The sequence below is a fragment of the Polypterus senegalus genome, chromosome 11 (assembly GCF_016835505.1).
Source record: "Polypterus senegalus isolate Bchr_013 chromosome 11, ASM1683550v1, whole genome shotgun sequence".
Classification (NCBI taxonomy): Eukaryota; Metazoa; Chordata; class Cladistia; order Polypteriformes; family Polypteridae; genus Polypterus; species Polypterus senegalus.
Genome location: NC_053164.1, coordinates 70,442,717 through 70,469,313, shown reverse-complemented (window position 1 = coordinate 70,469,313; position 26,597 = coordinate 70,442,717). Strand labels below are relative to the sequence as shown.

The 26,597-nt window shown below is 40.3% G+C and overlaps 1 protein-coding gene across 13 annotated transcripts in view; it reads right to left on the bottom strand.

Moving 5' to 3' along the window:
• LOC120539167 (ras/Rap GTPase-activating protein SynGAP-like) overlaps positions 1-26,597 on the bottom strand; it is a 181,772-nt gene that overhangs the window by 6,015 nt on the left and 149,160 nt on the right. For 5 of the 13 annotated variants that reach the window (XM_039768988.1, XM_039768989.1, XM_039768984.1 and 2 more), the window contains 15 exons: positions 25,335-25,456; positions 21,997-22,150; positions 21,437-21,535; positions 20,741-21,316; positions 20,145-20,289; positions 19,858-20,002; positions 19,427-19,663; positions 11,485-11,692; positions 11,096-11,274; positions 10,610-10,820; positions 5,336-5,950; positions 4,390-4,863; positions 3,842-4,015; positions 3,449-3,724; positions 2,527-2,617 (listed from right to left, as the gene is read on the bottom strand). In XM_039768988.1, the coding sequence (XP_039624922.1) occupies positions 2,527-2,617; positions 3,449-3,724; positions 3,842-4,015; positions 4,390-4,863; positions 5,336-5,950; positions 10,610-10,820; positions 11,096-11,274; positions 11,485-11,692; positions 19,427-19,663; positions 19,858-20,002; positions 20,145-20,289; positions 20,741-21,316; positions 21,437-21,535; positions 21,997-22,150; positions 25,335-25,456 (3,706 nt within the window). The remainder of the gene's footprint in view (positions 1-2,526; positions 2,618-3,448; positions 3,725-3,841; positions 4,016-4,389; positions 4,864-5,335; positions 5,951-10,609; positions 10,821-11,095; positions 11,275-11,484; positions 11,693-19,426; positions 19,664-19,857; positions 20,003-20,144; positions 20,290-20,740; positions 21,317-21,436; positions 21,536-21,996; positions 22,151-25,334; positions 25,457-26,597) is intronic. The other 8 variants (XM_039768994.1, XM_039768991.1, XM_039768990.1 and 5 more) reach the window with 7 other exon arrangements.

The window sequence follows — 26,597 nt, the reverse complement described above, 5'->3', positions numbered from 1 at the left end:
CAGCAGGGAAAAGTCGTGTGCAATCAGGCATGCAATATATGTGGCTGGGGATAAATATCACTCACTTGCTTGCACAAGTACCGTAATTGTAGCATGCAAGGCACAACTAGAGGCACACATGCACACTAGCATGTATGGCACATCACCTGGGTCCATATACATGCAGCATTACGTGGCTTGTATACAGACTACATGCATACAATATCACATTTAAAACATGAAAACATGCAAAGACACTTGAGCTGTGTTTAGCATAGGACTTACAGTGCATTATAGGAGGGGATAAATAAAGCTTATGCACAAGAAATGAACCAGCAGAACATGCAGCAATCAAGGAAGCATTTCAATGTAATTTAAGATGTGCTCTTTTTAAATTTAAGATCACCGTCACAGAACTTGTTAACTGAGAACTGTTAGCTATTTTTAAACGGGACACAAAAGACAGGTTGCTCCAGTAGCCTGAACTTAATGAACACAAGGAAGAAGGCATACAAATAATTGGAACTGAATGCAAGGGGTTTGGGTCACTTGAAATCTGATCTGGACACAGCTGAACTAGGGCAAGCCAGCAGTTAATATTGAATGGCACTAAATTATAAAAAAGAATATAGATATCCCTAGAGCAAGCCTGACACCACTGTAGCTACAAGTATTGTTCACTGGTCATAAGTCAGCAAATGAAAACAAATGATACCAGCTCACAGTACTAAATGTAGCAAATGGAATATATAGTGTTTAATAAGTAGTTAACATTATGAAATCTATAAAAGTGATGTCAGTGTGAAATATAACACTTGCTTTGTTTTTTTCAGCAACCTCCAGTCCAGAACAGAAAAAAAGCCCATGTATTCCTCCCCCAAGCACGCAATTCACTTGACTGTAGTGGGCTTGGACAGACTAGACAAAACAAGTCCTGCATGCTGTGCGGCATGCAAAAACTGGCCAGTAATGTCCCAGCAAAGTAGGAATCACCTAACTACATGCCAGCATACACAGAAAACTCATCTCTGCAAATGAATGCAGACAAAGACACCAGTTCAAACACATACTCATACATACACCTGCCAAAGTGAGAGTCTGGTACCCTAGTCTTTTGTTTTTGGATCTCTCAGGGATTGTTGTATACAATCAAGGGAAATACAAAAATACAACTCGGGTATCATAAAATGGTGGCAAACCAGTTAAGATCTATACAATAAATTCCTTTTCAAATCAGGTCTATCCATTAAATTCCAGAACACACAGGTCACAAAACAGGCTTAAATGTTTTCAGCTGTGCTTCATTTCAGATCAGAACTGTAGGCAAAATATATGACTATCTGCCACCCTTAAGCACAACACACAAGACTTGAATGTAGCCTTGTATCACAAAGGGATGGACTATGGAACACTTTTTACACCATGACCATAATTTCATAGTTTATGCATTTGTCAGCCTGCCACCTTTTAAAGGCAGAGCTGAGAACCAAAAAAAAGGGTGTGGAAGTTAATCAAGACTCAAAAGCCAGCATCTATGAAGGAGTCCATTTTTTACATACAGAGATCATACAGAGAGTCCCTTGTATGACCGGTTGCTAGCAACTAAGTAATTATGAATTAGCGCAAAGAATGAAGGCTTGTATTTGCTAAATAAAAGACTCACTAACTGGTCCAGCCATGCAGTCACGCAAAGACCATGACCCAAGCACATCCCTGCAGTGTGAAAGACCTGCTGCACTGGATGGTCACGCAGACAGACCACGGTCCACTCTCACTTCAGGAGGACTGGAGCTCTATCCTATCAAAGTGATTTTTTTAAGGACCTCAGCTTAAGCCCAAGCACACACAAAAAGTTACATAGAACATGCAGTTCTTGGAAACAGCCAGTCACAGCATCAGAGACAAAAAGAGAGAGTCAATTCATATGACAACCAACCTCATGCATAAATGAGCTCTCACTCACATGCATACACCAGTGCATACACCCATATCCACACAGACAGAATGACAGAAATGAACACAGTGACTTGATAACACATTTATAAAGACAGACACACTGGCACACATTTTGAATCACAAATGACATAATAAACCATAAACACAATTAAGCAACACATAATAAGCACACAAACATGCATGCTGATATTGATGGACACACCCTCTGCAACACTCTCACATCTTATCCACATGTCTGCACACTTTCAGTCTTTTGAGCACTCATCCCGGCATACTCTCTGAGACTCCACTGCACATGTAAACACATAAATGCACAGCACAGTATACTAACACACACACAAAAAGCAAAACATTGTAATACAATATGACTCTTAAAGATTTGCAGATACATAAGGCAAGAGCATGCAGAATGAGAGCTACTCATACAACAGTTTTAAGGACAAACCTGCGCATACAGAAGTAATGACAGCAACAGTCTAGGATGGCAATACACCCACTTACACTCACACTCACAAACACCCACAGATGCATCTGGACATTGAAGCAGCCGCAGTTACAACACAAAAAAAGAAATAAAATTGTAATTTCCACCTGAGCGTCGAGTAGTCGTGGCTTCAGGTCGAGGGGTGGTGGGGGACCAGTTACATGGTCTCTCCTCAATTCGTCCTCCACTGCCATCAGCCTGTGAGGAAAACACAGGACCCACCTTAACCAAAAACCAGCACCATTCAACCCGTTCCTATAATAGCCCCTCTACTAAAAACAGGTATTCTTTTCCTCTGCTGGAAAATTTGCTCCCTTCTAACTTTACAATATTTGAAAGAAAACATCAAATTGGGCAGGCCCCCTCCATTAGTCAGTACGTGCTGTGATGTTCAGTCTAGGTACATCATAGCATTTTTCCATCACGTGCTAGATTCAGGTTGACAGGAGCAGCCCAATTAACTGCCACCTTTCCCTGTTCATTCTGACTGTGATATGTCCTGAATAAATGCCGGAGTTGACATTATCTGACAGCATATATGTAGTTATGAGCATTGTAACGAGGCATAGAAAGAGATTTTTGTTGTATAATCACAAGTAAAGCAGTATGTGGAGTTCTTGTTAGGCACTGCTGAAGTGATGTAGGGAAATGCAAAACTAACTGCAGCATGTCTTTTGCCACTTATGTTACATGCTGAAGTACATAACATTGCCATCATATGCATGGCGTTTAATCATTATTTTTGCCAAAGTAAACTGAGAGTGGGAGAAAGATATAAAGACCTAAGTGACTCATTGTTGATCAAGGAAATTCCACCTTGCACACTTACACAGCATAAAAAAGTTTATTGCTCTCTAATGACTCTGAGCTGGGTTACACCCTGCTAAAAAATTTGTGTGCTGAGGTTAGAAAAATGCTAATTTGTATATAGTTAGATTGTCTACACTGTACTAAATGTGCCTGTCAAGACACTATATTCTCAGAACCCTGAGTTGTGGTTATAACACAATTACTGCTTGCAGGCCTTGCCTTGTAGTTTGGACAGTGCATCGACTGTAGGCCCTGCATGGTGATCAGGCTTGAGTCCGAGTACCTGTCGATGATGCCCTTAATCTGTGAATCTTTCTCTTGTTGCTGCATGCGAAGCCGGCGTTCACTGTCTTCCAGCCGACTCTGGTACTGCAACAGGATCTTATTGGTCTGTTCTTCTTGACTCATAAGTCGCCTCTCATACTCCTCCAACTTCCTATGTGACATCATCAGCCTTTCCTTTAGAGAGTGAATTTCTTCTTCATATTCTCTTACCTGTATTTGCCAGAAAGAAGCGAAAAATGTGTCACCTTTAAAATGCCTTAATATGCGCAATTACATTTATAAGAATGAAATGCATCCAGTAACAATGGAAGGCCAGCTTATACTCACTCTGTCCAACCGTGACTCATCCATGCTTTTGGAATACTCCTTCAGCTTGAATTCCTCACGGTCAATGTGTGAGGTCTCAATGTCAGCTGACAAGTGATGTACATTGGATACCCAAGCCACAGTGCGTTCTGAAGCTTGTGAAGGGGGGTTCAATGTGGATGGTGAGTGAGAGCCCTAAAGAAAAACAGCTTTAATTAGTTTGTTAGTGTGAAAAGAAGCTGAAAATGTCATCAATGTTCACTGCAGTATCAATTTCCTAACCAGATTCTACAGAAAGGAAAATGCAGTCATTTTTTGGCTCAAACTAATAAAACTTGGAGAAAATTAGAACAGTTTTGTGATAAGTTAACATTACATTAATGTAAGATGTACAAAACTGTAAGCTTCACCTAAATTATTCAGTGTTTATAGGTGTTTTTCATTTTTTATTATTTCTATGACTTTTCCTTTACCCTTCAAACATTTTTATTTCGAAGGAATTAGTAAAAATAGGTAGCTAAAAAATCTTTCTTCTCATAAATTCCCCTTCCAAAAAAACAAATGATTACCTGCTTGGAAATTGTAGGTTTCAGCTGTTGTTGTGTGGATGTAGATTGAGCTTGTTGTGTTGCCGCAGGCTGCGCCTCACGGACCGAACTCTGCTGGTGCTGAAGACCCGGCGGCTGCATTGCATCCTTCACCGACAGCTGCTGCCTGGGCCCGGCCCGGCCCGGCTGCGGACCATATGTGGGTTCTGGGGACTGGAGCAAATTTCCGCTGGTAGGCCGGGCCTGGCTGGGCTGTTTTTGCAGTGGCTGCTGAGTGGATTGCTGGTGCTGCAGGTCCAGCCGCTGCGCTGGAGGCTGGGCTGCACTAACCGACAGCTGCTGGGTCTTCGAGCGTTGCAGAGCTGAGGCTGGAGGTGGCGCAATGGTGGACTGTTGCTCTGGAAGCCTCCTCTGAGGCTGTGACGATGAGGGAGGGGTGCCCATCACAGAGGCAGAACCTGAGGGAACCCCACCAAGCATTGGCGGCAAGTTATCCTGGAAGAGAGTAGTAATACAGAGGATAAGAAAACAACAACAAAGGAGCAAACATGTAGTAAAGAGTGTGGGAATAGATAAACATAAAAAAACAGAGGAAGGGAGGGGATGGTGACAGTGTAAAGTGATAAAGGGACAGGAGTAAAGTCAGAGAGTAGAAACCATAGAACAAAGTAAGGAGGAGACAAGGGGAAAGCAGAAAAATACAGAATAAGCTGTGTCAGACAAGCTGGCACAAAGAATACAGGATGATATTATGACAGAGCCAGGCAATGGATGAAGAGAATAGAGAGAATACAGAGTGACGAGCTGGTGAGACCTTGGGTGAGGTGGGCAGTGTAATCATATACTAGCATGTCTGCAACCTATAGGAGCTGACACAGTATGCTAACATTGTAGTATCTGCCTGACACCTCTGGAGGCCTGGGTTTTGGGGCCACTGGTCTGCAAAGACCCTCCCAGCCCCTCTTACCTGCAGCGAGAGCTGCCGCCGGTTGAACTCCGAGTTCTGCCTGGTGTAGTCGTCACTGTAGCTGTGGCTATGGCTGATGTTGGGGGGAGGTGGCTTGGCACTTAGTGCCGACAGGTCCTCGCTACGCGAGTAGCCATGGAAGGAAGTCAGGAAGGAGGGATGGTGCTGCGTGGAGGCCATGTCCTGCGCAGAATCGGGGGCTAGCAGCAATGTTGGGGGGGGCTGCTGGAGCGACACTCGGCTTGCCTGGTGTTGCAGCTGAGGCCCATCAGAAGCCAGGTGGAACAGAGGGTTCTGAAAGGACAGTGGAATACGCATTGCAGCTTGCTGCTGAGACACCGAGTCCGTGGTCGCTCCCATCTGGCTAAGCCGCAGCCCCCCCGAGATGCTGGATCCCCCGCTGCCGGCAGATAACCTGCCTCCAGGACGCAGCCCCGCCCCTATCCCACCCATTCCTCCCAGCCCCCCAAGTCCCAGGCCTCCAAGTCCACCCAGTCCTGCGATGGAGGCCTGGCTGCTGTTTAGCATGTCCCCCACACTGTGCAGGTTGGACACGCTGTTCATTCGACTGTCCTGCAGGTCCATCATGGACACGCTCTTGTTGACACTTAGCACCTAGACACAAAGACAGCGAGAGAGAAATAATATCACTGCCACAGAGCCTGGCTGTGCGGTATGCAGGGCAATGCTTGGATGACAACAAGATTAAACCCAGAAAAGGCACAGCCAGAAGACATTCACAATAAGCGACTTAAACTGGCAGGGACCACTGTATGCTGGGTAGTACAGCAGTGTGGCATGCAGGGAATGGTAACATTACACAACATAAAACAGCTAGAGCAAATGAGTGCAAACACTTACAAAATAGTGGCTTTACTGCTAGTGCCAGCTCTTTGGTAAACATTGCCTAATAGGTAATGCTGGCATGAAATCACAAGAAAATTAACTGAAACTACAACCATGCAGTACATAGTTATAAGCAGGCTTTCTTTGGTAACTTCAGTTTAACAGAATCCATGTGTTGCAGAAAAAGTAATATTCATAACCTGAAAATGTGTGCTTCTTTTATTTCTGCCCTCCCACTGATGAAGTATGTGTTTTTATTAACTACTCTAAACATGTTCACTTATTTTAAACTGAATAATAAAAAGGCATACTGGCCCCTATCACAAAGGCTCTTTGTGATTATCCTCATCCTTATCTTTATACCTTAATTTATTGACGACTCTTTCCATAATTTTGATAATTAAATCTTAGGTGAGTGCAGGAGACAGCTAAAAGAGGCTGCAGGTTTTTATTACATTTAGGCTAAAAATAGATGGCTATACTGTGCCTGTAATGAAAATAATTTGGAGAAATATTCTCATACCAAAAACTATCCTGGGCAGAGCAACATTTAACTGCAGGGCCCACTCTTTATATATCTATACCAGGCCAATTTATTATTTCCAACCAACCTGTATATGGGATACGGTTGGAAAATGGAGTATGTAAAAAAAAACAAAAAAAAACACACACACACACACTGGGAGATTATGCAAACTCAACATAATGTTAGACTTGGGAAGTTGCAATGCTTATCTAATTATTTTGACTTTTTAATATTGAAATGTTTTATTTTTTAAAAAGGTACAAACAAATATAACAATCCATCCATTTTCCAACCTGCTGAATCCGAACACAGGGTCACGGGGGTCTGCTGGAGCCAATACCAGCCAACACAGGGCACAAGGCAGGAACCAGTCCTGGGCAGGGTGCCAACCCACCGCAGGACACACACAAACTAGGGCCAATTGAGAATCGCCAATCCATCTAACCTGCATGTCTTTGGATTGTGGGAGGAAACCCACACAGACATGGGGAGAACATGCAGACTCCACGCAGGGAGGACCCAGGAAGCGAACCCGGGTCTCCTAACTGCGAGGCAGCAGCGCTACCACTGCACCATCCTAATATAACAATCAATATAATATATTAATAGTTAAAAAAAAATACTGAACTTTTAGGAGCATTTCGTGGGCTAACTAAAAATAAAACAACTAAAAACATTCATAGCATTTAAAAAGAAAATAGAAAACTGTGATATTTTCATAAGATTAACAAAATAATTCAAATTACCTACAGTTTGAAAGACTGACTGCAGTATAAATCAATAAGCAGTTCAGCTCTCAAACCTCTGCCCATACTACTTTGCCAAGGGATGGCTATTCTAGCTTTAACATGTATACAGAATGCATTTTGACTTTTAATATCTTTTTACATTTCCTGTATTCCTTTCTATACCACTTCTCAATCAAGTGTTCCTCAGTGCAAACGTCAGCTATTTTGCTGTGAGAAATAGCAATGAATTGTCCAAATAATGCAACTAACTTATTCGCTGAGAGCAGAACTCAGAAAGGCCTAAGGAAATCAGGTCCTGCTCCATCAGTTTGTGTAAGCAACTGTCTTATCAGAATAATGATGTCAATTTCTGTTGGAGGATGGGAGGATAATACTAAATAATGCTATTTTTTTTGCTTAGCAGACAATAAGAAGTTATGGAAAGCTTGCAATGTAAAGAAGCAGATTAAACATGTACTGTATTACCAGTTTCTTAGCAGATGTTTTAATATATGAGTCAATGTATCAATATTTACATGATAAACTAAACTATGTATTTCTCTTCAAAGTTCTGTTCTGTTACTTATGTATAATATTTGAAGATATTTTGAAATAAGTTGAACACTCTCTGTCATTTTAATAACATTATACATATATGAGAGTTGCTCATCTTGTTAAATCTCATTTCCATAAAATGAATTCATAATTTTTAGAACTCCATTATAAAATATGGGAATGGGGGGCTAAAGACAACAGTCATGTGACAAACATTCAGCACGGATGTAATGCAACTTTAGCAGTGGCTATGTGTATCCTGGTATACAGAATCTTGTAAACTGGAAAAAAACGTTTATCTGAACTGTAAGAGGAACATGAAGGTTTAACACTGGGATAATCCCATTCTAAGTTAAGTGAAAAAGTTACTCAATTACAGAATGGCAAGGTTGGCTATATTATTTTCTCCAAATATTGTTAATTGGTTGCAGGTCTCAGAGAGGTTTAATTTTTGTTTTCTAGTATTGTACTGAACACTAATAGTTATATTTTACAAATATGAATATCTCATAAGCAATGAGCCATGACTTCCGTTTAATTTGCCATTACTATTATCTTTCCTTCAAAATATTTATAATTATTTTTTGTATAATAATTATATATATAATATATATCCATCCAGTATATCCTAACACAGTGGTCTGCTGGAGCCAATCCCAGCCAACACAGGGCACAAGGCAGGAACATATCCCAGGCAGGGCACACACACACACCAGGGACAATTTAGAATTGGCAGTGCACTTAACCTGCATCTCTTTGGACTGTGGGAGGAAACCCACGCCTACACGGGGAGAACATGCAAACTCCACGCAGGGACGACCCGGGAAGCGAACCCAGGTCTCCTTACTGTGAGGCAGCAGTGCTACCACTGCGCCACCATGCCACCCTATGCATTATATAATTTATATATAATTATTTTTATTCAGTTTTGCAACTGTGGTACTGCATCTTCTTCTCTATTTGCCATTAAGATTAAACATTTTTTTTGTTATTAGCATGCTACATTGGTCACATGAAGGTTAATACCTCTTCCTCTGTCATTTGACCTTTTCTGTTGAATTATAATTGAATTGAGATAATACAAACTAGAACAGTCAAAAAATATTCAGACAATTCAGTGATGCAAATGACAGTACACTCAGTTTTAGAGTAGAAGAATACCGTAAATTTTGTGCTGTGGCTGGACAACAGGAGCTGCCACTTGCTTCTGTTTTCAGCTTTTCAAAACAACATGTAAAAAGCTAAACATTGTAAATATTCTTAAATACAAGACATCAACACAGATTTCTGCTACTTTTGTATTTCCAAAACAAAAGCTTACTATTTTACGCATTTCTTAATGCAAAAGTAGGTAAACTACATGTCCAGCTGCCCTTTATTAAAAGAAGTGCTCTATTTACAGTATTCTGCAGTGAGATGTAGTTAAAAGATGTTTTAAAATGTAAAATGAAACCAAACAGAGCAGTTAAAGATGCAAAACAAGCAAGGTGCCACTAGTCACAGGTAAGAAAAAGACTTTAAGCTAAAGAAACATAGTTTTTATTTTAACTGCATTATATTTGTAGACTTGTACATTGCCCTAACCTTATCAAAATTAAATGCACTACATAAAAATATAATATTGTAAGAAAATATTTTACAAATTGTAACTCTCTTCTGGAGAGTTTCTTTCTTCCCCAGCATAAATAGCTCATTTATGTTAGCCCAGATTAGTGTAAATAATTAATCTGACTTCATGTCTGGCCAAGGGATAAACATACAGACACAAGGAGACATCAAACTGAATGCACCCCAACTAGGAGCCAAACTGGTCTGCCCAACCACTGTAAAGTGTTAATTAATGATACCCACTGTACTGTCTATTTTAATTGTAAGTAATTTTGACCAATATATATATATATACATATGCCCAGTTTATCTTTAAATACAAGCAACTACAAAGCAATTAATTCAACAAATGCAGACTCAGTTTATTTTCAGCATAGGTTTGACTCTACTCTTATTCATTCATAGAAGAAGGATACATTTCTTAAATAGACTGTACATATAAGGTTTGAAGGCTTATTTAGAGTCAGTGTGATTAAATGATTATTTGTGTTATGGTATACATTGTTGTCACAAACATATAACACACTTTTTAGTGGTTGAAACTGACCACAAACATGATTTCTGCAGTAGTATTAAACATCACAAACCACAACTACTCAAGAAAACAGTTGCTGAGATTGGGTAAGATGTCACTGACTCTCAGAGATGCAGCAAACACAGAAAATACAAAAAAAAATTATTAAAGATTAAAGTGATTATTATGACAGATTTAAACACTCAAGAAAGCAAGCACATCTGTATCTTCAAGAACATAAAAGCTAGAAAGATTTCAGCATTTGGTTCCCTGCGTGTTACTCATTTTACCCTTTTCCTATATGTGATAATATTCCACATTGTAAAATTAAAAATTTGGTTCAAGAAACAGCAAAAAAAAATTTAATAATTAATGTTAACAATAAACTAACTATACCAGAAAGCCTAATTATAACTTTGAATGCTGTATGAACAAAAACCTAAGATGAGAATTCTTCAGAGATTTCTAGATAAGTTTGAGCAAGCTCTTTAACAAACCTTTGGATCAGGTTCTGTGATGTCTGAGCTGCTGGTGCAGTATGCAGGGCTCGATCGGGCCAAAGGTGGCCTGGTCACATAAAAAACATCCTTTGAAGCACGGTGGGGATGATCACGGTCCAAAATCCCACCTGGACCCCCTTGTGAAAGCCCCCCACCTCCTGAAGTCAAGGCAGAAGTTGGGGAAGGCAGCCGTGTGACATCAATAGATCTGTAAAAAAAGATTTTCTTAGGAGAGAAGAAAATAACACTGCAGTTTAGAGAATCATGGACAAGGGTTTAGAGTTGTCTGTGTGGTATTGTTAAAAGATTGCAACAATCCTATTTCTATTTCAAATAACGACTGAACAAAACTGTTTCTTAGCTAATTTAATTGCAAATATAAAAACATACAACAATTATCAGAAATTTCAAGTAGTTTTGAGGACTTTGACAGCTTCTCAGTGCTACTGTTAGGATTTCTTCATCTTACTGTGGACGTCTAACCTGTTAAGTTCTCGCATCATGAGGTTTTGGAAGTCAGAGGAAACACCACGGTTGAAGCTAGGGCGGGAATGCAACCTTTCTGTTTGGTGGCTAGGCTGGCGCTCCAGGTGTGGGTTCCTAAGAGCCACACTGATGTCATTCAATAACCGAGGCAATGGGCCCAACTTGATGATTGCTTCCTAAGTTAAATAACAAGCAAAAGATGATTTACTTGGGCTATGATCTCTCTGTTGAACAAAAATTAACATGTTTTGAATTTCATTCAGCCATCGTGAACACATTTAACTAAGGTTAGTTTGATCATTCAGAATTATGGCCACTGCATCTTTTGAACTATGTCTTTTTAATTTATTTATTTTTTTCATATGTATGCACATTAGAAAACAGACCTTGCTCAGTTGTGCCATTGTTTCCCACAACAGACAGTGCAGTGTCGACAACTCTCGACCCAGATCAATGTAACCCTCAAAGCTTCCTGCATTCGTCACACTGTCCAGGTTGGAGATCTCATACAAGAACTGCTGCATTGAACCCCATTCCATCTCCAAGAATTCATTCATAAAACTCATGTACTCTTCTTTACTGCCAAACCTAAATCCACAGAAAAAAAAGATGACCTGGAAGTATCTTATATCTTACAATTCACTGCATGTCAAAAATACATTATTTCTGTTGAATGCTTTAAATTATACTCTATGTAGAAACAGTTCACGACAACTGCTAGAGTAAATTGTAGGGGATTTTGGTGATCTGTTTTGTTTTTGCTTGCAAGATTGAGACAGAGATGTGGCATACCAAAACTCTATTTGTAGGCATCAGCATTTTCTTTTCTATTCTTCAAAATCTAAACTAAAAAGTGTTTGAAGATATTTTTATCAACTTTTCTAAAAAGAATGCTTTTATATTTTTCCACATATTTCCTAAACTCACTGAATTTCCTAGTGGAAACATACATTAACACAAAACACTCAACCAGGAATCAAACCAAGGCCTAAGCACTGCAAGTAAAAATGCTACCTGCTCTGCTGCTTGTTTATATTTAGATCACATTTAAATGACAAAAAGTCAAAATTCTTGTAAGCCATCCAAATTGTAAGTGTTCTTTAAAAAGTAGTTCACTTCAAGAATGTTTAAAGTCTGAATATTCTTGATTTTAATAAACATTTGTAATTTTTCACCCTCTGATAGAGATCTATAGAAGGCTAGATCCCCAGTAAAGGACAATAGTTATAATCACTGACCAAGAAATATTCTTAAATGATACTCTATATGATTATGTATGAAAGTTGTCATTTGTAACCATCCAAGAGTGGCTCTTAGAGTGCTAAAGAATCAAATATGAAAAATATTTACATATTCTTCCTTGAAATAGCATAAAATGACACTTCACATGCATATACCACTGATCCACATTTTTTGAAGTTTTCTTAAAAGGAGTAACTTTGACCCCTCATATCCCTTCAGGGAGTGAACCCCTAGGGTTAGATGATGTTGCAAGTACAACTTCAAGTTCTTATGATATTTAGACACATATTGGTTTACTCTTTATCATAAGATTGTAATTCCCTGCAATAATGACCTAAAATGAGGGCTGACCAGGTCTAGAGAGACAAAAATAAGACAGAACCCCAAAAAGCTCAATGTTCTGCATAACTAGACATCAAGATGTGTCAAACAGTAATTCCTGTGTGGGTTTTTCTCATACTAGTAAGTCAGGAACTACCAGACAAAAAAAAAACTGAAATAATTTCAAAGTATTAATAAGTAATTCTTTTGCCAGGTTTATACTTCACACTACACATGCTCCAGCGAACACTACCGCTACACAAGCGTTTTACTGTGTATACTTGTGAGCATACTTTACATAAACCTGGAAGATTCCACCAGGTGGCAGTTTGAGATATCATCATGGTGAGAAAATGTTCGGCTTTGCCGTGTTGTGAATTGCCTGAAACACCCATTAAATTCCAAGGACACCTTGCCACAATATCTCTGAAAGGGATGTTTAATGATTACATCCATTAATCCTGGGGTGCACCCATTCCAGCAAGCATTGGTCGCGAGAAAGAAACAAAATCCCTGGACAAGGCATCAGCTTATCGCAAGGTGAATACAAGCACACACATACACTAGCGTCATTTTAGCATCACCAAATCTGCATATCTTTTGAAGAAACCAGAGCAAACTGTGGAAATCCACCAGGAAACTATGCAAATTCCAGGCAGGGAGCACCAATGACATGACTTGCTGTGAGACAGCAGCGCTACCGCTCTGCCACCATATCATCTCCATGTTTGTAATTATTAACAGTATTCATTATTTAAACAAAATTAACGATTTATCAGTAAAATGTAACATACATACTTTAATGCATTTCATCATGAAAGTGATATCAAGTATAAATCTAAGGATTCTAAATGTGCAGAGAGTTGGAATATCATAAATGAAATGTGTGCTGTGTGGTGATCTATTGCTGGATGCTGCTACTGTCAGGTCAGGAGGAAGCCCCAGAAGCAACTGGGTCACTACAAGGTTAAAGTGGACATTTTGAGATTAAAGTCGAAATTTCCACTTTAATCACAAAATACACCTTTTCACCATGTCCTTGGCTCAAATACACCCCCGTACATTCTGATGCTGTTGTGAAGGTGCAAAAAAGAAAAAAAGACGGCACAGAAGATAGTATGTGAGACTTTTAAAATGTATTGTGTCATTACGATGGGGAATATGCAAGGCTTGAATATAAAAGCACCACGAATGCATTTGTATGTTGGCATTTTGCTTCACCAAATCGAACCATTCATTAAACATCAGAGCACGCACATCGATCCCAGAGTATCCTCAAAGCGGCTTTTTGTCACATATAGATAGTAAACAGAGAGTCTGATGTCACATTTCTACTTTTATCACACTGTAGCCCCCGAAATTTTGCTGGTACTGCAACTCTCGCACACGTCGTGTAATTTCTGACAACCTGCACAGAGGACGCATCAAATGAATGCTGGGAACGCATGGCAGCCATGATGCTTGTGTGTACGCGTTCTGAGTGTGAAGTATAAACGAGCCCTTATGAAAATAGTAGTCTACAGGAACATTGGATGAACGCAAAGCAGTCAAGCATTACTATGTCACAGCTTCAAGAATGATATGATTCTGCAACTGTTCTCAGTTATATATTTACTGCACCTAAATTTTAGGCTTGTAACTAAAAATAACTCTTGCAGCAGTTTTAATATCCATTGTGCTTAAATGCTTCTTTATTAAATTTAAATTTAATTTTAAAGAACAATTATAGATATGGAAAACATATTTTCCTGAGTTTAAAGTCACTAATATTCAATTACAAGCTCTTTAAAGACATCTTTAAAAAAGTCTGGATTTACACTTATGTGGTAAGTATAACTAACTCATGTTGTCAAATGTAGTAGAAGGTTCTTCTACTCTACCACCAGTATATATAACATACATAATAATAAAATATGGAATTGTTTACCTTATGTACTGTTCAAGTTTTTCAAACCATTCTGTTACACTACAGTGTCATATGTAGCCTGGACACAACACAGGAACCGACTCCTGGTTGAATGCTAGAACATTACAGGTCACACCCATGTACACACCCACATTTCCTCATACAATACCAGTTTAGAGTCTAGAACAGTCTTAATTTGCAGATCTTTATAATGTTGGAGGAAACCCTTGCAGACTCACTTAAAACATGGACATTTCCAACAACTGAATTAGGAATTCAACCCAATAGCCCTTCAGATTTGTGGTAAGAATCTATACATATAATTCACTAAGGCAGGACAACCATGGAAAGCAGGCCGGAAGGGGCGTGGATTCACTAAGCCGCCAACAAGTGAGACACCTATGGCGCACGCAGGAAGGAGCCATGCCCACCAACTCCAAAACCATTGGATACGACGACAACTCGCAGAGCCACGCCCACCAACTCGGACGCGACGACACAGCAAAACCGGCGTCATTTATATTCGTCCCTCGTAGAGGTCACATGCAGCTCCGACCCACGTTGACTGTTAATAGAGGCATGTTTCTCGTGGAGGTGTATCGCCATATGCAGCGTGTAAAACTGTTTGTGAGGGGTATCCCATGGGATCCTTAAAACGTTCCTTTACAACTGAGGTTAAAACACAATGAAGTGAGCAGTCTTTGAAAAACGAGTTTTCGGTTACGAGGCACGGCCGCGTGCACTATAGCAAACTGTTTCACACGCTACATACAGCAATTCGCATCCGCGACAAACATGCGCCTTCTTAGATACTCCTGCACTTTGTACACACCCCCCTCCCACCGCGGTCGGGTGTCTTGGTGGATTATATATAGAAAGGCAGCCAAAACCGCACAGAGCAATGAAAAGTCTACGTGAGTCACAGGTGCATCTGGACTGTACAAAGATGACAACGACTCGAGTGACGAGTTGGAGGTGGGCACATGAGCAGGCAGTGTATACTGAACGAGAAATCAGCAGACTAGCATGACGGAGGGAGCGGAGTGGATGTCCTTCTCCTCTCCTCCCGTTCCACCCTGAGTGCCGCACAGACGATTGTGTGTTGGTTCATTCCGTGCATTGGTTAAAACCCAATGAAGGAAGCAGTCTTTAAAAACCAATAAGCCCTGTGCCTCTGTTTCATTACCGTCTCACCTGCTTCACCAATGCAGGCCCCGCAACAGGCGATCCAGCGGCATCATTCCCATGACCCGCTGGGCAGTCTTTGGGTTCAGGGGGGAGTATGGTTACAAAGCTGAAACTTAAAGGAATTGACGGAAGGGCACCACCAGGTGTGGAGCCTTTCGCTTCATTTGACTCAATACAGGAAACCTCACCCGGCCCGGACACGGACAGGATTGACAGATTGATAGCTCTTTCTCGATTCTGTGGGTGGTGGTGCATGGCAGTTCTTAGTTGGTGGAGCGATTTGGCTGGTTATTTCTGAAAACGAATGAGACTCCCGCCTGCTAAATAGTTACACGACCCAACAGCGGTCGCCGTCCAAATTCTTAGAGGGACAAGTGGCTTTCAGCCACGTGAGATTGAGCATTAACAGGTCTGTGATGCACTTGTATGTCCAGTACTGCACGCGCTACACTGAATGGATCAACGTGTGTCTACCCGGCGTGGGTAAGCCGTTGAACCCAATTCGTGATGGAGACCGTGGCTTCCAATTGTTCCCCACGAACGAGAAATTCCCAGTACGTGCGGGTCATACGCTCGCACTGATTACGTCCCAGCCCTTTGTAAAGCCCACCATGGTCGGGTGACTTGGTGGATTATATATAAAAAAAAAAGCAGCCGGAACCGCAAAGAACAATGAAAAATCAACGTTGAAACCGACTGAGGCGGTGTTTGGAAAATTAACAGTCAACGTGACTCACAGGTGCGTGTGGATTGTACACAGACGAAAGCGACTCAGGTAGGGAGTTGGGGGCGGGCACATAAGCGGGCAGTGTGTACTGAACGAGCGCCGTTCAACCCCGTCCTTCGCTTTGGAAGGAGAAAGCGCGACGCGCTCCTCCGGTTTTCAGTCATGGACAATTGTATGTTGGTTCGTAGCGTGCATTGTTGCAATGTTACTTTTCTTGCTTGTTTATTAAATTACGGATTTTTCAAATGTTTATTTTTTCCTCTGTGTTTAAAAATCATTTAAAACGCGGCCTGATTATGCGGCGTATGCTACGCCGCGGGTTGGCTAGTACTAGATATTATGCCATGATGCTCCCTAGCACAAAATTTGCAATGACATTAGACTCTTCAATAGTAATTATAAAATAAAATATTTTTTATTGTGAAATTAACTGATTGAACCATTGGTGTTTTGTCCTGGTTACACATCATACTTTACAAACAACATTCTTCAGTTAATTAATGGCAGCCCCATACATAATACAAAAAAAGTATTTTTAAAATTCTCTCCCATTACTTAGACTGTTATACACTATAATGAATAAAGAAACATGCATTTTAACTGCTTTGGAATTTTTAAATTCTATAAAGTTATTCTTATTAAGGGCGTTAGACCCTTGATGTTAACTTTCGATTACCATTTCAAATTGATGGCAGCATGGTGGTTTATTGGTAAGTAGTGGTCTGTAAGGGCTGTTTTGTAAAGGTTAAGATGATTAACCTGGCCTGGTATCAGTCTGAGCACAGGAAAGGCTCATATCCTGTCCAGGGAATGGGTTCTACCTTGCACCTTGTATTGAAATAAGTGGCTTCAGAAAATAAACAAACGACTTTCAAACTGACGTTCACGCAAAAAATCCATATAAAATATATATATGTATTTTTTTAAGTTTTTTTTTTTTATAAAGTACAATATTTTAATACATTAGGAAACTAATAGGCAACTTATTTATTTTTAAAGAACTAGGGGGCTCTGCCCTCTGCTCACTTCGCTCGCCAACCCCTGTGGTTGGTTAATCGGATATGCAGTACAATTTTAACAGCTTTTTTTTTTCTTTGGAATTGTTTCAGTTTCATTATTTGCACTTTTACTTTAAAGCTTCATTAAAATTAATATTAGGAATTATCTTTTCTTTAGGGCGGCACGGTGGCACAGTGGTATCGCTGCTGCCTCGCAGTTAGGAGACCTGGGTTCAGTTCCCGGGTCCTCCCTGCGTGGAGTTTGCATGTTCTCCCCATGTCTGCGTGGGTTTCCTCCGGGCGCTCCGGTTTCCTCCCACGGTCCAAAGACATGCAGGTTAGGCGGATTGGCGATTCTGAATTGGCCCTAGTGTGCGCTTGGTGTGTGGGTGTGTTTGTGTGTGTCCTGCGGTGGGCTGGCACCCTGCCCAGGACTGGTTCCTGCCTTGTGCCCTGTGTTGGCTGAGATTGGCTCCAGCATACTCCCGTGACCCTGTAGTTGGGATTCAGCGGGTTGGATAATGGATGGATGGATCTTTTCTTCAAGATCGCATTGAATTTTGATTCTGTTTTTGGAGACACATTGTGACAACGCAACGTATAACTGCCCATGAGTGAATATTGTTTCTGCTTCTCTAATAAATAATCTGACTTTTTCTAAAGTTTTCCCTGTGATTTGTTAATTGTCATAGCAAAAGCTATTCTCACGGGAAACTGTAAACATTTTAATACGAATGGCATATCAAGATCTCCTTTGGTGTCTAATGTTATTTGCGGAAAATATACATTACCTTTCTTGTCACCTGTTAAAATTTGCATCGCTTCTCCGTGATCATAAATACACACCTGACCGAATTGTGTTTTCCTTGAAATTAAACTTGTCGTTGCTTTAACTGTTGTGGGACCACAGATTCTCATAAAGTATGGTCCATTATTGTGTAAATCTATTTTTTGTGGATTGAATAATGTGAAGGCGAAAAGACTCTTTGCCTTTTATTTCTGACCTGGATTTGTCCTGCTATTTTTTCAATTACACCTGGTCCTAATGATTAATTTCCTTTTGTTTGCGCTAATACGATCTTTACTATCTTTTTTTGATACTGTAGTGACTGATGTAATAGTGTCACAAAAGTTTTACTTGAACAATCGCCGACTTCGTAGCCCCAAACACAACTTTCTAGCACCCTCTCCAACCCCTTATCCCCCGGGTCCCCCTCCCACCACTTACCGCATCAATCAATACCCCACTATCAGTCTTCTGTGCTGTACTCCACCCTCCCTCAATTGGACCTAACAGTCACTTAAAACAAAATAGGCTTCAACCTGGCTGGGACGCTACAATACTTTCGAATTTTACTGCTTTCACATTCTTTACCTTTCTCTGCATGTGTATCGCGCCATTGTTTATTTGAGCCTTTTGAATTCCACTGCTTTCATAACCTCTTATCTGCCTTTTTATTCTCTCCAATGCTCTTGGGTATCTTTTCTCCGCACTGCTCTTTCTTCTTTGCTTAGACGCTGATGTTTCATCTAGAACGTATTGTCCTTATACGCTTTATATGTGCTGAGAGCACAGGATCTGTGTGTGCTACATGCCTTTACATGACTGAGTGTTTTGCTGGCCGTGCTCTTATTTGATATTGTTTGCGTCTCGCGGGTCTTTTAAGTGTCTTCCGAGAACTTCCGAGAAGATCACATCTTGTCACCCTGCTTTTCCTTTCCAGGATTTTTTCTTATAATAGAGATACACTTAACAGTATCATTTTGAGGCAGGTTTTTGTTTATAAATTAAGCCAAATTGCACTTTAATCTGCTAGGAAATTAGCACAGTCAGCTCTCCTTTACATTCTGAAAAGGTGTGTAACTTCTTTTGATACAAGGTGTTCTCCTATTACATGATTAAACCACTACCACTAGTTTTTACTTCTTTTAAAATAGATACTTACTTGGTGAAGTTGGCAAGGTTTTGGATGACCTTGGCAATGAGGGTAAGGGTACGGGACGTCTGTTCATCAGGATACTCTTGAGTCAGATTGAACAAACTCGGTGACATTACCGCGGGACACAAAAAACGAAGAAAAAGGGAGGCACTGATCAGGCGGTCAGCAATGTCTTCCCGGCCACGTTCTGCACAGCGAATGCGCCATGATGCAAATACTTCCTTTAGCTCACGTGGAAACACACTAAGTTAAAGGGAGAGTGCAAACTGAATATTGATAACAATCCAAAATATTGACATTTTTATTTACAGCTGCATATAAACAATGCCTATCTAAGATAAAACTGTACAGAAATGCAATATATAAATAAACATGCAGAACTTTAAAAATGAACATACAAATGATGCAGTATTGTAAAATCTGAAACAGTTACTGACCAATGAGAGTTGACGATCTTGCAAAGTGCTAACTCACAGCACATTCTCAGATTTGCTTGATGGTCAGCAAGCACAGAAGGTGATGTCTTCATTGGGTCGACTTCACAATTCTCTTCTGACTCATACAGTGCCCGAATAAACTCTCCTAGGAGACACATATAGCCCTGAGCAAACTAAGTTATATCTGATACAAAAATAAAAATATCTTGGTATGCAACCATACTCTATATGTAATTTAACAGTCAGGTTAGCATTCAAGAGTTGTACACCTCTTTAGGAATACCTACCAATAGCATCCTTGAGATACTTTTGTCCAATAAGCTTCAGGTACTCTTCAATAGCCTTGGTGGCAAGTGTATTTTCACGGAAAATGAGATGTTCTCTGTCCATGAAACGGTCCACTTCTGACATTGCCATATCTGACAGGAAATCCTGCCATAGAATAAAAGTAACAACAACTTCTAAACATAACATAAACTGATATTTAGACATAACAAATGTAATATATATCCAACTGCTTTTTAAATCACTGTTTTGCCTCTGGCTGGAGTCTACCTCAGCAGTTCTGGGCAGAAGCCAGGAATTTAACTTAACACAGAGATATGAAACAAAACCACAGTCACTAGGCTAAACCCATTCTAGGCAGAAAGAGACCATGTAAACTCCACACAGACACTGACCAGACAGAGAGATGAACCCATGTCTAAAAACCTGTAAAGCAGCTGGGCCCATTGTGCCAACTAATGTTACCAATATATTATATACTCTATCTGTCACACAGCTTACCTACAACATCTTACAGTCAGTTGCCAAATGCCATACAGTATACAGTATTTCATTCTGAGATTCAGAACTATGGACAGCTCTTACAATCTCTACTAACCTTAGCCTTCCCTGTGCTCTGCAGAATGTGCACAAGTGCACATGCCACTTCTTCTTTGTTCTTAACACTCAGCACTGGTTCCAGCACCATGCAAAGTGTCCGGTAGTTGTTAGTAACGTATTCTGCAAACTCCTTATAGAGCTCCATAGGCAAAATGCTCATAGTTTGGTACCGTGATTTGATGCGGATAGTGGGGCAGCCAGACTTGCTAGATGACCCAGAGCCTCCCTTTCCCAAAGCAGTGGGTTGCACCACCGGGTACCACTGCTCCACAAACTGCCGGCCTGAGATGCTGGAAATTGGAATGTTAACCATGCCCAGGTAAGAACTCTTTTCTTTGCGGCGCTTCTTGTCTGTTTCTTTGTATAGATGGATTCGGAGATTACGCACAGCTGGGAGATTGTTAAACTCAAAGTGCTCCCCCCAGAACACGTTGTCGGTCCGTGCTTTGCTTGTGGTGCGTGCGTACAACATGTCGTCCAAGCACAGCTCACAGTAGTAACGCTTCTTTGCTGGCAGATCCCGTGCCTCGATAATCCACAGTTTAAGGACATTGTCCACACGTCGGCTATTATCCTAATCAGAAAAAGTAGTACATCGCACATTTCTTTATTAATTGTGATTAAGTGAGAAATATACACTTTGCAAGCAATTTGCAAAATCAATGTGAATGTGAAGTTTAAGGTGTGAACTCACCTTATTAGGTTTGACTGCTCGCTGCAAATTCTCAATCCATTTGTCTCTTTCAGCTGCTGAGCGGCACGCAAAACACTTTGTACCTGAGGCAGTGGTCACCTGAACAGATTAAAAAATGTGCAAAAGTTATGTGCGCACAAAACTGAAATAGTCAGATTAACAGAGACAATATAAATAACTACTAAAAGCAAAACACTTGTGACACACAAAAAAACACACCCCAGAGAAGGCCAAGCAAAGCATGGCTATAGAGAACATAGATGGGCAGGATAAGGATATACAGAAATAGATCAGGTCAGGTCAAAAAGAGATCAGACTAGAATGAGCAGGGAAAGGTCAGGCTGAGCAGAAAGAGGCCACTAAAGAATGAGCAGAGAAAAGCTAGACTGAGCAGATAGAAGTGGGACCAGGACAAACAGAGATATTTTGACTCCTGTATGCACAAAGAGAAAAATTTGCAAAAAAATATTGGCTATAAGACTTGATTTTGGCTGAGCTCATTACTTTGTTACTTCAGAACAGAACATCTGAAGCAAACTGGCTGTTCTAGCGTTGCTCACCTCGAAACAGAACTCCTGGCCCAGTATACTGGAATGAACTGGTTTGATGATGGCGTCCTCATCAAGGCTGAGTTCCAGTGCCTCAGCTGCACTGCTCGGACTGAGCAAAGACTCATGGGAGTGAGACTCCTTAAAGCTCTGCATCAAACGAGTCCTGAGAGAGAGGGAACGAGAGAAAGTGTGAGAGGGAGGGAGGGAGAAAGGGAGTGGGAACAGTAAGGGACTAAGTGAAGAAGAAACGGGTGCGGGTAGGGAGAGGCAGGGACTGTGAGAGGGAAGAAAAAGGCTGAGAGAATAATAGGAGTCAAGGTATTTGGGCGAGGAAGAAGGGAGGATGAAGAGGGAGCATCTGTGTGACAGAAGAAAGGTGAATAGAGATGAGGAAAGAGGGATAGAAGGTGTGTCCAGTAAGGTTATAGAAAGCTATCATCTCATGTTTACTATTCTTAACAATCATTTCCAAGTTGGTCCAATAAACTGGAAATCTAATAACTGTATTGTCAGTCTAGAAAGTCCCTGTATGTTTCGTGTGGCCTCTATGTCATTGGTAAGTCTGCCCAGCCCACCTTCTATCCCTGCCCCTCTCACTTGCTTAAATCTGGATTTCTTTGCTTGCTTTCACTTCTGTCACTGGTCTTCCTAAGCTCCTTCATGAAATTCTGCTTTATTTTGTCACAACAAGTGTGATGGTACATGGGTAATTTCTGTGCCCTGCCCATTATGCACCAGCACCATCTTTTTTAACTTGGACCTCAAGTTCTTTTTACAAATGCCTTGGTATCCCTTGACTGCTAAAGTCAATCTTGCACACTGTTAATTTTAGCAATCCCTGCCACTTTTCATTTTGACTATTTTAGCAGAACCCAATCATTAGTTTGATATTCAAAGTAGAGACAAAAGTAACAAGCAGAATTAATTGTTAAACACTGAAAACAGATAACATGAAGAACGTTCTGCCTCGATATTTGTCTTTTACGTTCTCTAAAAAAATCTATCTTAGACTGTAGATTTTCAAAACCATCCTGATATTAGACGTTTTTGCAGTCTTCTCTTCAGAGTCAAAAGAAATTAGAACACTCCACTTTGCCTAATATTAATTAATCTTCCCTGCTCACCTTTTTCACTTTTGCTCATTCTTAATCCATTATAAACTGAACGGTCGATCTCCTTAAACTGAAAAAATTAATACCAGGGAAAACAAAAAGTTCAGCTTCATACTGCATGAAAAACCAAGGTGATCTGTGTTAATTCTATTTGTGTAACTGATTTTGTATTATTCATTTCTACACAGTGGTTTCATTAATAACAGGTTTACTGAACTTTATAATACTTTAGCAACATAACTATGGATGAATGTATAATAGACAGCTGCTTTGAACACTGAGACGCAAAGGCAAAACCACTCACAACAAATATTGAAGTAATAAACCAATCCATACTGGGAACACTCACAAACAAAACTGTAAGAAATCATTAAAAGAAGGACATACAGAAACAAAAGGCTTAAAGGGGGGACCACTCTTAGACACATAAGGTTAAAGGAAAAACAACAGAGAAAGACAGAGATCACGTAGTAGCAAAACTGACAACAGAACTTAGTTTTAGAGGCAACACTAACTGCACAGAGCAGTCTTAGAGGCAGCACTAACCAGAGAGATGGATTTTACAGTCAAAGACGCCCAGAGGAAACAGGTTGAGAGACAAGGTCACCCACATGGACACAGCTGCATCGCAGCAATCCCCTGCACCTCAGCTGGAGAGGCAAGCCCTCTACACCTGTGTGTTTGTTCCGCAGCACCACCCAAAGCAAAAGAGGTATGGCAGGTTGAGCCCAGAGACACTCCAAATCTCTCTTTGCCTTTCTCTCTCTGTCCTCTGAAATGAGTGACCTCTGGCAGACAGACATAAGGAACAAAAGACTGAGGACAGATATTTAAATTATAAGTAAAATAGGAGAACAAAAAGAAGAGGCGGAAGTAGAAATGCAGGAGATATTTATAAACAGGCAAGGAAGTATGAGTCAGAAAGGAAGATACAGAGAGGGGGAGTGATAGAGAAAGAGAGAAAAAGGGAAAGTGAACAGGAGGGAAAGACTCTGCAGGAGTGTGGGAGGAGAAAAAACTGAACTGGAAAAGATAGAAGAGGACAAGAGGCATAATTAAAATAAAGAAACGTAATAAAGTTCCAGCAATGAAAAGGACAAATAAATGAATTAACTACTTTTTTAATAAACTTACTTTTCTGCCATCTTAGTTCTCCTAAATGTACCATTCTGCTTAATTAATTTCTTCTTTCCTTCTCATTTCCCCTCTTTAGGTTTCCCTATACTATGTAGCTCAAAAAAAATAATGTCTATCTTTGGGCACTTCGCTTAGAATTAAAACAGATACTGAAAATAAAACATAAAAACTGTAAGTAGTTATCATCTCTTTCTTGCAACTCATTCTTCTTCAGTTTTACTAAATGAAAGTCTTCATAGCTTTGTCTTTTGCCTGCATCATATCCTCTACTGTCTCTCCTTTAATACCCTCACTCAATTCTGCCACACTCGCCCTTTCTCTCTCTCTGCCTCAGGGGTCAACATTTAAATCACACATGACAAGGTTTCACTGGCTCCACCTCTTAAAGGAAATTGTCTACATTTTCCTTATGAGAGTATCATTTTAGCCACTCACCCACACACATACAGTACAGTTTGAGCAAATCTAGGACATGATAAATTAGTATACTCTGCTTCTATCTGACATAGATCTTATGGATAGCAGTGAATATTAAATTAAAAGTTCTGGGGTTTCCGTAAATGACAACCCCTCCTTCAGTTATTTCATCTTTGTTTCTGTCTTCTATTTTCTGTTATATAATGGGGTTTATCTAAACCCAACCCTGTTTGCCCAGCAGGGCTTTGAGATCTGAGTTTATAAGACAGTGTGATCAAGTGAAAGCAAGTATAAGAACAAAAGAGAATGCAAAAAGGGTAAGAAAGGAAGAAAAGAAATTATACTAAGAGTAAAGAAATAAAGCAAAAGAGAACATGTGGAGCCAGAAACGATCAGGGTCATGACAAAAAGGAAAAAGGGGAACAATAGTCAAATGTAGAAGAGGTAGGAAAGAAAAGAAGAAGAAGAAGAAGAGATTTTATGAGGAAGCTTTGGGCAGAAGAACAGAGAGGGAGAAAGAGAAAACAATTCAGCAGTCACTCTAAATAATCCTTTGACAACCACAAATGCTCCTTCACAGACAAACATTTAAATAGGTGCTTAGAAAAAGAAGCAAGAGGCAGAGAGATGTCTATCTGCAAAGACAAAAGTGCAGAAAAGTGTACAAAAAGGTGGACTTACCTGTCCTGGTCTGCACTTCGGAATCTCGGCAGGATCATGTGGCGGAAGCTGCTGGTTCGATCCAGTTTTGGTTGGCTCTTAGCACGCTTTATAGAACCCTTTAGTCGCCGGCTCAAAAAGCTCTATAGATAGATAGATAGATAGATAGATAGATAGATAGATAGATAGATAGATAGATAGATAGATAGATAGATTTAGGTAAAAATGTAAATGCATCTGCCTATCATATCTAAAAACTGAAATAATCTAGAATTCATAAGTTACTTAATCTTTCTTATGAAAAAAGATTAAAAAGACCTGAGGCAGGATTGGTTGAGCTGTGCAGAATGCGGTACCTATAAAATCCATAAAGGGAGAGAGAAAAGAGAAGGGAAAGAGCGAGAGAGAGAGAGAACCAAAGACTGTTCGCAGCCGGGGGATATATAAACTCAAGTAAAAAGCAGTAAAAGAAGCAGACATTTGTTCAAGCTTGTATTCCTTAATGTGAACTCTCAACCTGCCAGGTTCTTTTTTTGTTTTATTTCTTTTTTTTGCTTATTCTTGTGGATGTTTGCGCTCAACTGCTTTGACATGTGGTCCTCAGTAAGCACATCTCCACCCAAGGCACATACGATATTCATAAGAGTACATTGCCTAAATAAGTGTAGAACCCACCCATTTAAATATAAGAGATCCATCTAGTCTTCCTTATTCAAAATCTTCAAACAGTTAATAGCTTCAGCTTATTCCAATATTTAGGTTTTATGATTTCAAACCATGTATTATCCTAAAGCTCCTTTTTAAATTGATTCAGCTGGACTCCACAAGAACACTATTTCAGCTGAAGTATAAAGTTGAAAGAGTCTTCTTTCAAACAGAGAAGATTAAACTAACCCATACAGCAAGAGGTGTAATCAGATATATATCCTCAATTCAGTAGGTGTGTGTATTCCAGGGCCTCTTAGGCAGGTTGGTGTACAGTCAGGACAGCATGCATGCTGCCACATCTTCAGTTCATAGGAAAGCCCCTTCTGTTCTAACACTTGACAGAAGCGTCAGCAATTCACAGGAACACAGACTATTTTCACACCTGCTTGTCCTCCCCCTCTCTCTCCCTCTCCCTCTCTCTCTCCCTCTCTCTCTCTCTTACACACACTCACTCGCTCTCCTATCTCACTAATTCCACCCCCCCCACTTATCTGAAAACACAGCTGTTGAACTTCCAGGCACACATGAATCAAGAAAGGAGAATAACAGCAAAGTAAAATTTTCCAAAAAAAAAAA